Here is a 13239-nt window from a genome sequence, read left to right as displayed (position 1 = left end):
GACAATTGACAAAAGTAAAAAAGTATTATCAATAAATATCCTTAAAACAACCATTCATTAGTGTGCAATAAGAGTTAAATGGCTTTATATTATGAATAGTATCATATTTTTTGATAGCCTCTAGGCAGGGGCCACTATGCTCGATAACGGGCTTGATAAGCCCAAAGCTTATTGATACCAGGTACTCAATATGTGTGTTATAGAGTTTGTAACAGGCCCTTGTTTGGAGCTCCATCCCCAGTGGCGTCAGTTCAGCAAAAGCTAGGGTATGGCAAAGATGGGAGTCCTCATGGAAAATAGGCATTACATTTTGTATAACACGGTTCTATTGTGAAAATAGCAGATCTACATGCTCACATAGCATGTAGATCGGCTATTTTCACAATGTCTGGGGGAAAAAAACGAGTTTTTTTACACAGGTTTCTACGGTTTCTTGGGCTGGATATGGCAGCCTGGAACGGTTGTTTAAGTGCAGCTAAACTTGGCATGTTAGTAAACGTGTCTGACCTGCAGAACCTGGGAATTTACCATTCTGTCAAGATGGGGAGAATAAAAGTGTGGAGAATATAATTATAATACCTTGTTAAAGTGACCATTTTATTACATTTTGCATTTGTAGTTATTTTACTGTAATTTAACAACATAATAACCATCACAGATGCACAAAGAGACATTCGTGGATTTATATTTTAAAAGTAACTTTTATTTCCCCCCCTGGACCCAGGGTATGGCAGCTGCGTACCCCTGCCATACCCAATTGACGCCCCTGTCCATCCCTACTGCCTGACGCAGTGCCCAGCTGCCAGCTTCATCCTGTTCTCTCTGACCTTGTCTGTGGCCCGCGGGAGGCCCCATACAGTGGTGTAAAAAGTAAATGTATGAATACTGCAATGTCAAAATACCCTGTTAAAAGTGGAAGTCTGGAATTCAAAATGTACTTGAAGGACAACTTTAGTTTTTTACAACAAGGGTTCATATTTTAGATTGTAATTAAAGATTATAAAAGATGAGTGTTAAAATGATTTCATTTACTTCTTTCTATTGTTTTAGAGATTCTTATTTCAGTGGTTGGGGGCATGTGTACAAGTGGCTAAATATGTCATTTTACACAGAATAAGCCCATTCCCAAGATACAACGCAACCTTTCATGGTTGGATATGACTTATGGGGGCTAGAAGTGTTACTGTAAATAGCAATAAAAGAAACTGCTGGCTTATTGTGTCTAAAAAGACATATAGCCACTTGTATGCATGCCCCCATGCGTACGCATGCCCCACATTTTAGCATGGTAAACGCGATAAAACAATAGAACGAAGCAAATGAAAACATTTTAACACTCACTTTTTCTTTTCTCTAATTACAATCTAAAATATGAACACTTGTTGTAAATAACCAAAGTTGTCCTTTTAGTCGGGGACCCAGTCCCCAAAATTGGAGAGGACCTGTGATGTTCTGCCGTACTTTTTATTTCTGTTTTATCTATTAGTTTGGTCATTAAGGTCCACAGAATGAGAGGCCTGCTCTGCCGGAAAGTTCGCGAAAAAAAGTTAGAGGCATTTTCGTGTAATAAAGCCTTCATTTTTTGACCCTGTGATATGAACTAGGTTTCCTTTCTTAAAGTGCTCATTAAGTTGTATAGAATGTCAATAAATCATTCCCAGATACACAGAACACATGTGTGAACAACACCAAGTCAAGAAATAATCTCCCAAAGCCTTTCCAAATGATTTATAGCCATTTTATGTACAAAAATTTACCTGTTTCTTGCATTTTTCCCAATAAGTTTATCTTTACTTCAATTGTAATCAACTTTGCCATGGCTTATGACATCAGGCAATGTTTCATCCTTTTCAGCAATCTTTATAGTTATTCCACACAAAATATTATTAAAATCAAGCCTAAATTAAAGGAACTGTGGTGATTTTATTACCCTTATGCTCCAGATTTCTGGCAGAAAAAGACCTGTACCCCCTCAAAAAACAAAACAAACATGTAACACAACAAATCCAAGTATTGTTTTATCACAAACAGCTGTTATCTTATACAGTATATGAATTGATAAAACAGGAAATTAAACATTTAGCTGAATAAAATCAAGATTATGATATCTAATATCACGAAAATGAAAATAACTAACGATTAACTCATTCACTGTCACTGTCCTCAAGTATGAGTTCAACTCGTGAACATTTGTTGGGGACCCCAGTGCAGAGACATGCAATTACACACTTGGCCCCGGCTCTTGCACATGAGCATCCTCTGGTACACTTGCCCTTCTTGCAGTGGCAGTATTTGGTGTGTTTATATTCTGCAGGTTTGGCATCCTTCAGCATCATGGTTGCCACTAGCTTACCACTGACAAGCTCTCTCCCAAAGTTGGTTGCAACAGGGTAAATTGGCTGAGATGTGTGTGCTCGTTTACATACAGCCAACTGATGCAGGGCTCTGTAAAGGTGTAATTGGAAGGCATCTTCAGTAGGTGGAAGACAACGCATGTCTCCTTTGATGTTGCCAAAAAGATGAGCTCGCAGTGCTCGCAGTACAACATCTGCACCACGAACGGGCTGTAGTTGTGGCTACTGACACAGATGTGATCATGATGTGCATATACTACATCACACACATGGATGGCCTACATGAGTTATGGGTAAAGAAGATGGACACTTACCTACCTGCTCATGCAATTGTGGATGCCCTGGCAGTGAAGTATGATGTTGAAGCTTTAGATCTTTCATGCATACTCCTCAGCAGCTACATACTGACTGGATGTGACACAGTGAGCTATCTTTACAGAAGAGGAAAAAGGCGTGCCTACAAAACTGCTGTTGAGCACCCAAAAGTCCTTCTGCCTCTGTGCCGATATGGAGACTCTGGGGAAAGTCTGGAAGTTACAGAAGATGTTGTGACGGCGGCTAGACGATACATGGTTTCACTGTATGATAGGAGTGATTTCAGTGGTAATCTGGATGCACTGCGAGCTCATCTTTTTGGCAACATCAAAGGAGACATACGTTGTCTTCCACCTACTGAAGATGCCTTCCAATTACACCTTTACAGAGCCCTGCATCAGTTGGCTGTATGTAAACGAGCACACACGTCTCAGCCAACTTACCCTGTTGCAACCAACTTTGGGAGAGAGCTTGTCAGTGGTAAGCTAGTGGCAACCATGATGCTGAAGGATGCCAAACCTGCAGAATATAAACGCACCAAATACTGCCACTGCAAGAAGAGCAAGTGTACCAGAGGATGCTCATGTGCAAGAGCCGATGTCAAGTGTGAATTGCATGTCTCTGCACTGGGGACCCCAACAAATGTTCACGAGTTGAACTCATACTTGAGGACAGTGACAGTGAATGAGTTAATCGTTAGTTATTTTCATTTTCGTAATATTAGATATCATAATCTTGATTTTATTCAGCAAAATGTTTAATTTCCTGTTTTATCAATTCATATACTCACTGTATAAGATAACAGCTGTTTATGATAAAACAATACTTGAATTTGTTGTGTTACATGTTTGTTTTGTTTTTTGAGGGGGTACAGGTTTTTTTCTGACAGAAATTTGGAGCATAAGGGTAATAAAATCACCACAGTTCCTTTAATTTAGGCTTGATTTTAATAATATTTTGTGTGGAATAACTATAAAGATTGCTGAAAAGGATGAAACATTGCCTGATGTCATAAGCCATGGCAAAGTTGATTACAATTGAAGTAAAGATAAAATTATTGGGAAAAATGCAAGAAATGGGTACATTTTTGTACATAAAATGGCTATAAATCATTTGGAAAGGCTTTGGGAGATTATTTCTTGACTTGGTGTTGTTCACACATGTGTTCTGTGTATCTGGGAATGATTTATTGACATTCTACACAACTTAATGAGCACTTTAAGAAAGGAAACCTAGTTCATATCACAGGGTCAAAAAATGAAGGCTTTATTACACAAAAATGCCTCTAACTTTTTTTCGCGAACTTTCCGGCAGAGCAGGCCTCTCATTCTGTGGACCTTAATGACCAAACTAATAGATAAAACAGAAATAAAAAGTACGGCAGAAAATCACAGGTACCCCTCTTTTCTTTGAGCTTTTGGCCATGTGGGTCCCCGACTATTTGAGTAAAAGTACAAAAGTATTGGTGTCAAAATGTAGTCAAAGTAGGACATGTTGAGTACCCTAAAGTTTTATGTTAAAAATGTTTTGTATGGGTCCCCAGCATGTAGAAACTGCCGGATGCTAACTTGTATATGTTGAGCAATTTGCATAATTTGCATAATAAGCTTTAATTAGCATAATCACCTATATGGATAATATGTCAAAAACTGATAGGACGATTTGAACAATATTGGAGTGGTTTTGGGGGTTATTGAAGATGCTGAATCCATTTCTGACATTTTCTAAATTCAAAATGGCCGCTTTAAGCCGTAAATGGCCATATACCAACTTAAATTGGGATGATTTTGATACTTTTTTGTTGATTTTGATTATGAATTAAATTATAAATGTGGTTATTTATATGCTTATACATTATCTGCATTTCAAAAGCCAAATATAGACAATCCACACAAAATGATTAAAACAATGTCTGCCACAATAGCCTAGCAAAAATTGTCACTTCATCATTTGGAAAATCAACAATAAATTATCAAAATCATCCCAATTTAAGTTCTTATATGGCCATTTCTGGTTTAAAACAGCCATTTTGAATTTGAAAAATGTCAGAAATGGATTCAGCATCCTCAATAACCCCCAAAACCACTCCAATATTGTTCAAATCAGCCAATCAGTTTTTGACATATTATCCATTATTATAGGTGATTATGCTAATTAAAGCTAAAATTATGCGAATTATGAAAATTGCTCAACATATGCAAGTTAGCATCCGGCAGTTGCTACATGCTGGGGACCCATACTCAACATTTCTAACATAAAACTTTAGGGTACTCAAAATGTCCGGGTTCACAATGGGGCTCTATGGGCTGGCTACTAGACTAATAGGGTTGAAGTGTTTAATGTATGTTTTGTAATAATAATTAATCTACAGAGTAACTAGTAACTAAAGTTTTCAAAAATATTTAGTGGAATAAAAACACAACATTTGGATCCGAGATGTAGTGGAGTAGAAGTACAAGTATTGGAAATTGTAAATACTCAAGTAAAGTACAGATACCTCAAAATTGTACTTAAAGGGGCACTCCACCACTTTTCAACCTATGTTCATATAATTGATCCTCACTCAAAAATAGCTTTTCTTTTTTTTTTTTTCTTCTTTTTTTTCAGAGGAGGGCTGTGGGCAGGTCAGAAACCCATAGTCTTGTGACATCATCGATTGCCAATCCAGCTTATAGAAACTGCAGGCTTTCTATTCCTGAAAAGTTGCAATTTTAAAGTGGAAGCCATTGTTCTCGCGATAATAAAATAATTTTTTTTTTTTTTCAAAAATGGTGATAAAAATTTTTTTTGGAAAATGATGATGTCACAAGACTATGGATTCTGAACTCCCCACAGCTCTCCTAGGAGACTTGGACTAAGTAGAAAAAAATTGTGATATTTTATCATGACCATTAGTGAGGACCTATTATATGAAGACAGGTTGAAAATTGGTGAACTACTCCTTTAAGTAAATGTACTTAATTGCTTTACACCACTGCCTCCATAGCGATCTACAAACTTCAGATTTGGGCCGCCGGTGCGAACACGGGCTACACAGTAGGATTTGTGTGATGGGTTTCAGTACAGTTGATTCTCATCATCCATATGCTGTTGAAGATCCAACACGTTAAATCTAAGAGTGCATCTAGGCTACCCGGAAATAGATTTACAAACTCAATTCAAAACGGCTCCTTAACCGCGCAATTATAGTATGTTTGACTCAATTATCTTTACCTCAATAATTATAGTATTTGTTAACATTAAACTTTGGGCATTTGCATGCCTGTACGTTCCTTTTAGTCATTGTGGATAAGACAAATTGAAATACTGTACATGTCTTGAAATGATCATATATACACCAAGGCAAGTCTTAATTACATGACAATTACATTAAATCCAAAGCATTTCGAAGATGATCAAATAAAAGAATAGTCAATGATTTGTTCAATTCTTTTATTTTATAGAAAACTCACCCATAGGGTTTCATACAAAAATAGGTATATACAAGGTTTAAAGGATGCATAGCATAATGTCTATATTCTCAACAGTGAGTCCATTTAGTGGAAGAACAATAATGTTTGGAGTTGGCGCCGCCACAAGCGAGCGCAGCTCCAATGAAATGCTTGTGTTGAAAAGATTGCTTTGCTGAAAAGCTTCACATAAGGTGCCTGTCTGTCTGTATGTCTGTGTAGAGCAGTGGTTCTCAGCCTTTTCAAGCCGCGACCCCCCCAAATAATCATATTTTAACTGGGGTCCCCGGTCCCCCCCACCCTGACGAGCACTAAGAGTTGAGGCATTACATTTTGTATAACACGGTTCTGTTGTGAAAATAGCAGATCTACATGCTCGAACGCCTCGACAAAGGTTTAATTTGTCATTTTAGAGGTCCTCAAATTGTCACTTTAGAAATGTGCTGATACCCTCTATACACTTAAACTTTATGCCGGTCTGTTTACTGTTAAGGGAGAAAACAATGTTGCACATTAAGTTAATCATCTGAGGACCCCCCTGGGGTTTCCCGACCCACAGGTTGAGAACCACTGGTGTTAGAGGAGTGTGTGTGTGTGTGTGTGTGGTTTGGCACTTTATCGTGTCAAAGATCTGTGGCTTTTTCCTCTGTTGCTTTGTGATAAAACCTAACAGTTTGAGGTCTTAACCAGTCCTCTGGAAGCACAGCCTCATCCAGCATCATCAGAAACATTGTTCATGACATCAAAAAACAAAACAGAAACTTTTTGCTCGTAGGCAGTTTTACAGCAACAAAAATGCATCCGTTAGAAAGTGCAATGCCATATAAGAATCAAACATATAACTTGGGGGAAAACAAAACAAAAACTCAAGAATATATATACGGATGCTGCATGGTGACCCTTAATATCTAACTTAAGGAAGACATATTTAACATGCAGTAATTCTCAAACGCAACCAACAACAATCCCTTGACAAAATGTTCACAACATTCTGACATAATATTGCCACGAGTCCTTTTGAAACAAACACAAAAGTAACAAAGAAAGGACGTGCTGGGAAAAAAAAATAAAAAATAAAAATACAGGGCTCCTTTTGGAATGGCTGAATAATTGCAAAGAACAGGCAGGCAGCCCTCGGAGGAAATAAAAGAGTCATGGAGTGTTCGCATTGTTCGTTTTTTTTTGCAATCGCCAAGCGCAAGGCCTCGTAAAGTCCTCAAGTCCTTGACTTTAAAAACCCGACGGAGGTTCCCTGAAAGTATATAGCATGGTGTTGACATCAAACACACGGCGGCGTGCCTGCAGAAGAGCTCGGAGCGGCCGGCGTTTGACGCCTGGCCAAGACGGTGGAGATTGAGGAGGGATAGCTTGAGGAGTACAGGCCGAGAAGACCTTTTTGACCTCTAGTCCAGCAAGGTGTAACTGCAGCGTCACAGCGTCCATCCAAACTCGCCTCTCGGCAGTTCGCGGTAGTCTTCTCTCAGGGCATACGAAGTGGTGAAGCGAGGAGTCGTTTCCCCCCCTCGACGAGTCGCTCAGCAGACTTGGAGCATGCGTGCGGCGTTGCCGTTGAACTCCTCGTCGACCTGTGTAAGACAAACAAACAAAAAAAGAAAACGCCGGTCAGATTCTGTCTGTTGGGCCCTGTCGCAAGACTTGCAACTGTTACACACACTATCACTTGATCGCAATCATTTTGGAGGATTGTTGCAGTTATTTTTGGCAGTCGCCCATAATCGTTTTCCAGGTCGAAAAGGTTCATACATATTCAAACAACAGGCCTAGAATTATTTAATGCTTCAGCTATTGAAAGATAGCAGATATACAAGCTCACAGCGTGGCACCGAGTGCTGCGCTGCAAGCTTGTAGATCTGCTATTTTTGAAAAATCATGTTTTTTTTGCAAGTCTTTGAATATATCTTTTTAAAAGAGAACATTTGTAACTCAAATATTTGCTTCTGGGTGGTCCCTGGAACAACATATTTTGAGATGGGGGTCTGCGGCCAAATACATGTAATTTTGGGGGTCCTTGACATGAATTTTGGGGGTCCTTGACATGAAAAGTTTTGTGAACCACTGATTTGGAAGAAGGATTTAGAAGACTTTTATAGTGTCCATCGTGTCAAATATATTCAAAAACTTGCACAAACGTTCACGATTTTTCAAAAATAGCAGATCTACAAGCTCGCAGGTGCCACGCTGCGAGCTTGTACATCTGCTATTTTTCAATAGTTAAAGCATAAAACAATGGTTAACGTGGATCAAATCCAAAGCGACACAGGTTTGTATAAAACCGTTATAAACGCGGCCTACGCGTCTCACCTCGCTGTAGGCGGGCGGCGGGGGGAACTGGAAGGCGGGGGCGCTCATGAAGATGGGGCTGTCGCCGTCCTCGTCGAAGTCGTCCAGCAGCGGCGTGAGCGGCTGGTCCAGGCGGCAGTCGCGCGTCACGTCGCAGTAGCTGGGCGGGTGCGAGGGGCAGCGCAGCGACACCCAGCTCTGAGACGCCCCGCTGTCCTGGCTGCTCACGCTGTTGCTGCGGCTGCCCAGGCCCGCCGTGCCGATCACCAGCGGCAGCTCCAGGATCAGCTTCTCACTGCCAGGGATGTGGATATAGATCTGGATGGACGGGAGAGAAGGAGGGAGTTAGAATCAGTGGTTCCCAAAATGTTTAGCTCGAGACCCAAAAGAGAAATTACATTGTTTCCCCCGGGACACATACTCTTTTTACGGTACAGTACTTTTGTTCTTTTCATACTTCTAACGTTGTACACTTAAACTGCTGTGCTGCCTCTGGGCGACTTATTGTCCCCCTTGGGATAATAAAGGTATTTATCTATCTAGGACATACATGTGCAACTGGTGACCTTCACTTAATGCGGCCCGCCGGTTAATACTGATTATGATATGCTTTAACTACTTCAGTCTATATTACTAGCTTAATGACTAGCAATACATATGTATTGTCTTTTCTGTATTTGTATTTAAGTTCGTAAAATTAGTCCGTAATTAAAGGCATATGAAATTAAATAAAAGTGTACTTTTCAGGAATCAAAAAAAAAAAAAAATCGCAAACACTGCGGCGTGTTTTGAGCTTGTAGATCGGCTATTTTTGCTACTTTTGTGTGACATAGAATGATCAAGCATGTTAAAAAAACAGATAACAGACAGTATATGCAATGTGGCCCCCTGTTGTTAGAGTGAAATATAGTGGCCCCTCTCCATCATCAGAGTTGCCCGGCCCTGATCTAGGAGTGCTGTGGAGCTCACCATGAGGGCGTACTCCACGCGGATGATGTTGCAGCCCAGCATGGAGGGCTTGATCTTGGGCACGCGGATGGTCTTGCCCTGCCAGGCGTCGCCCATGCCCGAGATGATGTGGTTGCCGCGCACCGACGACAGCTTCTGGCGGAACACCTTGGTGCGCCCGTTGGCCTGGTAGGTGTGCTTGGAGATGATGGCCGCCTTGGGCACCACGATGCGCGAGCAGGTGTTCTCGAACTTGGCGTTGATGCAGATGTCCTCGCCCTCGCAGAAGCCCTGCCGGTCGATCTTGGCGTTCAGCGACACCTGGCCGTCGGGTATGAACATGCACGTCACCTTCTTCTCCTTCATGCCCCCGGCGGGAGACTGGAGAAAAGACAAGAAAAAACGTTTGTTCCGTCAGATTGGCTTGGTTTTAACAAGGACATGGCATCGCTAACCTCGTGTTCGCGTGTTTTCTTTTTTGTTACTTAGGCTTGTTTTTTTTCTTGTTCAAAACGTAACTTAAAGGAGTATTCACCCCCAAAATGACTTTTTTTCTATTGATTACTCACCCCATGAAGACTTGAGTTCAATAATACCTTTTTTGTATTTGTCGCATTCCTAAGACGAAAATCTGATTATAGTGCATAAAAACCCCCAAAACTCCAAAATATTATTGAACTCAAGTCTCCATGGCATGAGTAATCAATAGAAAAAAAAAGTCATTTTGGGGATGAACTACTCCTTTAAGTAGCATGTTATTTTAAACAGAAGCTAGGCCTATTGTTTACCAGGCATCCTGTAGTTTCAATGAACCAAATGGGCCCTTTACAGGGTGCATATGGTTCCATTTGTACACTCATAGATATACTATACATACGTGTAGTTTGGGTTAAAAGTAGACATAAATAAAATACATGGTTGTCAGAGGCCTAATGTCTTTCAAACCAGGGGTCCTGGAAATGCTAATGTTTGAGAGTGACCGCTTTAGTGCATGTGTCCCTGAACCAAAATGATCTTCACTGCGGCACTACGCTGTCTCCCTGCATTCTATGCATCCTTGCTTAATGTAAAGTCAATGGATGATAGCGTCTGTGTTCTACTGTAAACGGTATAGTGCTCGTCAGGGCGACTCACCAGCAGGTCGGGTGTGTTGACGTCGAGGGGCTCCTCCACCTCAAAGTGTTTCTTGCACTCCTGCGCGGGCTGACCGGGACGCTCCATCAGAGCCTTGACGTAGTATTGGACGTGGCCGAATTTACCCTTGTAGGAGGACACCAGCCGCCTGCCGGGCACACAGAAGAGAAAACAAACATTTAAAAGCTAAAAAAGACCATCTTGGGTTTGACATTTGATGCGGGGTGGACAGTGGTTTGGATGTCCTTGGCTACGGTGTCAGGGACTCACCCTTGCTCTGGGAGCTCGAAGCCGAACATGTACTCGTACTTGTTGCCTGGCCGCAGGATGACCGAGCCGTCGGAATCTGTGACAAAAACAATAACAAATATGAGACGCTAAACAAAGACATTTCGTACAAGAAATGATAGTCCTAACCTTTTAACGTGGTGTTTTGTTTAAACTAATGTTATGTCCACATCTTAAACTTTTTTCTATTCTATTTGTTTGTTTGTTTATTGTACTGTTCCTTTCACTTTGACCTGCTCTTTTAGCCGTTTTACTTTATTTTTATTTTCATTCACAATTAAGCAATTTGGGATGCAGAGTGAACAACACTATGATGGCATTGCATTGCTATGTCAGGGATGGCCAAGTAAGGTGAAACGTCACCTTAATGTTGACGCGCCAACATCAGATGTTTGATAAACTGCCCAAAGAAGACACAGTTGAACTTGCCAAACAATGCTTTCAACTCTAGACATGCAACAACACGACCACGCCAATGTTTACAGTACTTCACTTGATACTTGAGTCTTCAACTGCAGCTGCTAGTTTATTATACAGTAGGCATATAAAATAACCTCCTGATATATTATTTGTTTATTTATCCATTTGCAAACTCTGGCAAACCTCTGTAAGGGTCTAATTGGTAGTACCCAGGTATCCATGAAAGCCAGATCGTGATGCATTATGAAAACAATGTTATTTGACCAATTGTTACCCAGACGCATTATGAAACAATACGTGTTCTGTCTTTAACAGTTAAAAGGTGATCCCATGCATCATGAAACAACAGGTGTATTTGGGTCGTTTAAAGCAGTGGTTTTCAACCAGTGGTCCGGGGACCACCAGTGGTCCCTGAGGGGGTCCCAGGTGGTCCCCAGCTAAACGATGGAGAGCTGGTAACCAAATCGTCAATCGTTTCCATGTTTAAAAAAATGTTCATATATATTTTCAAACATTTTCAAAAGTAGTGGAAATAGCAGATCTACAAGCTCACAACGGCTTAGCTTGTAGTTCGGCTATTTCCACAATCAGTCGTTTTATAAGTATGAAGTTGTCAAATATATGTCAAGTCATTTCTTTGTATATTTTTAGGTTATGTGTCATCTGTCATGTGCAACTTCAAAGCTTACAAGCTAAACAGAATGTAATTGTCAACGACATGCAGAAACACAATTAAATCGTTAATCGCAATTATTCGGGTGACAATTCATCGTCATGTAAAATCGCTGACAGCCCTAGTAGTTTGTTGCCAGCCCTAGTTATTATCTCACCAGCAGGCTGGTCGTCCAGGGCGAGGGTCTCCTCATAGCTCAGGTAGGTCATCTCGTCCCTGCAGCGCTGCTTGCCCTTGGCGTACTCCACCTTGGCGACCCCCTGGCCCATCACCCGCATGCAGGACACGCGCGTCACCTCGGCCACCTCCACCAGCACCCGGCCGGCCACCTTGTCGCCGGAGCAGTAGAACGTCTTGCTGGGGTCCGAGAACACGATCTCGAACTTCTTCACCCGCTTCATCACCACCATGATGACTGACTGATGTGAACAAAAGATAGCCAACTACGATCCGACAAAAACAAAAGCTCAGAGAAGTTTCCGAGAAAAAATAAGCAGTCCAAATTGATCGATTGTAACAAAAGCAAGGCTGGGATAAAACAAATAACCACTCCTTGTTGTTATAGTGAGATCAAAAGGAAAGGCTGGTTTGTTATTTATGACAATAGAGTGACCATGCTCGTTTGTGTGTGCACTATTAGTGCGTTAGTAGTAGTGTGTGTTATAAACAACAGCGCGGCTCGGGCTGGGCTTTTATACCAGGACGTCTTGTTGATCGCACAGCCCGCGTGGGCACGGCCGTGCTCGGCGCATGCACAGCGCTCCCATTGGTCGAGGAGCGAGTGTTTGGGTCGACGGCGGCCAATCGGCGCCCAGGAACGGCGCGTGGACACCGCGTGGCCACGGGCTGGGCTGCTGCGGAGCGGAGCAGCTGTCTGGAGGAGGGTGGGGGGGGGGGGGGGGTGAGGGCGTCTGGGAGTCAGACCAAATACCTTGACTTTGAGAAGCAGACAAATAAAGTGCTGTATACTGACATCAGCTTTTCACATCAAGGTCCCACTATTTATTCAGCATTTTTGAGCCACGGACCACCATTTGATGAGATTTATAGCCTCTCAGACCAAAAACATACAATATTGTATTTAGTTGGATGAAGAGTTTGTCCACAATTCCATGCTGTATTGATGTTAGTACAAAGGACTACAGGCAAAAGTTTATCAAAAATAAAGAATCTTCTGCATTCTTTAATTGTGTAGACTTCTTGTAAATTAAGTAATGCTATAAGTTTAACAAGAATTTAACTCTTGAGAGTGTCACGCTCTCAAGAGTTGATCTATAAGGGTCCATTTGGTTACCAACTCTCCATCATTTAGCTGGGGACCACCTGGAACCCCCCGGCCCACTGGGACCACTGCCAA

At 41.5% G+C, this 13239-nt stretch overlaps 1 protein-coding gene across 1 annotated transcript; it reads right to left on the bottom strand.

Annotated features, from left to right (window-relative positions):
* Positions 1 to 6092: 6092 nt before the first annotated feature.
* On the bottom strand, positions 6093 to 12530 carry LOC308293320 (thioredoxin-interacting protein-like). The gene is made up of 6 exons (XM_080735782.1): positions 12040 to 12530; positions 10772 to 10847; positions 10502 to 10649; positions 9389 to 9748; positions 8441 to 8737; positions 6093 to 7704 (listed from the first exon to the last, which is right to left on the bottom strand). Exons 1-6 carry the CDS (start codon positions 12290 to 12292, stop codon positions 7654 to 7656), a joined length of 1185 nt encoding a protein of 394 aa, XP_080591908.1. The 5' UTR covers positions 12293 to 12530; the 3' UTR covers positions 6093 to 7653.
* Between the last annotated feature and the right edge of the window lie 709 nt (positions 12531 to 13239).

The sequence above is a fragment of the Nannobrachium achirus genome, assembly GCF_963921795.1.
Source record: "Nannobrachium achirus genome assembly, chromosome: 10".
NCBI lineage: Eukaryota > Metazoa > Chordata > Actinopteri > Myctophiformes > Myctophidae > Nannobrachium > Nannobrachium achirus.
The sequence above is the reverse complement of the archived record's forward strand: the minus strand, read 5'-3'. Positions and strand labels throughout refer to the sequence as shown.

Coding starts and splice junctions, on each gene's coding strand:
- LOC308293320 (XM_080735782.1), bottom strand. CDS start 12,292: ATGGTGGTGATGAAGCGGGTGAAGAAGTTCGAGATCGTGTTCTCGGAC. Junction 10,848..12,039: donor CCTGGACGACCAGCCTGCTG/GTGAGATAATAA, acceptor TTTTTGTCACAG/ATTCCGACGGCTCGGTCATC. Junction 8,738..9,388: donor GCGTGGAGTACGCCCTCATG/GTGAGCTCCACA, acceptor CCGTCCATCCAG/ATCTATATCCACATCCCTGG.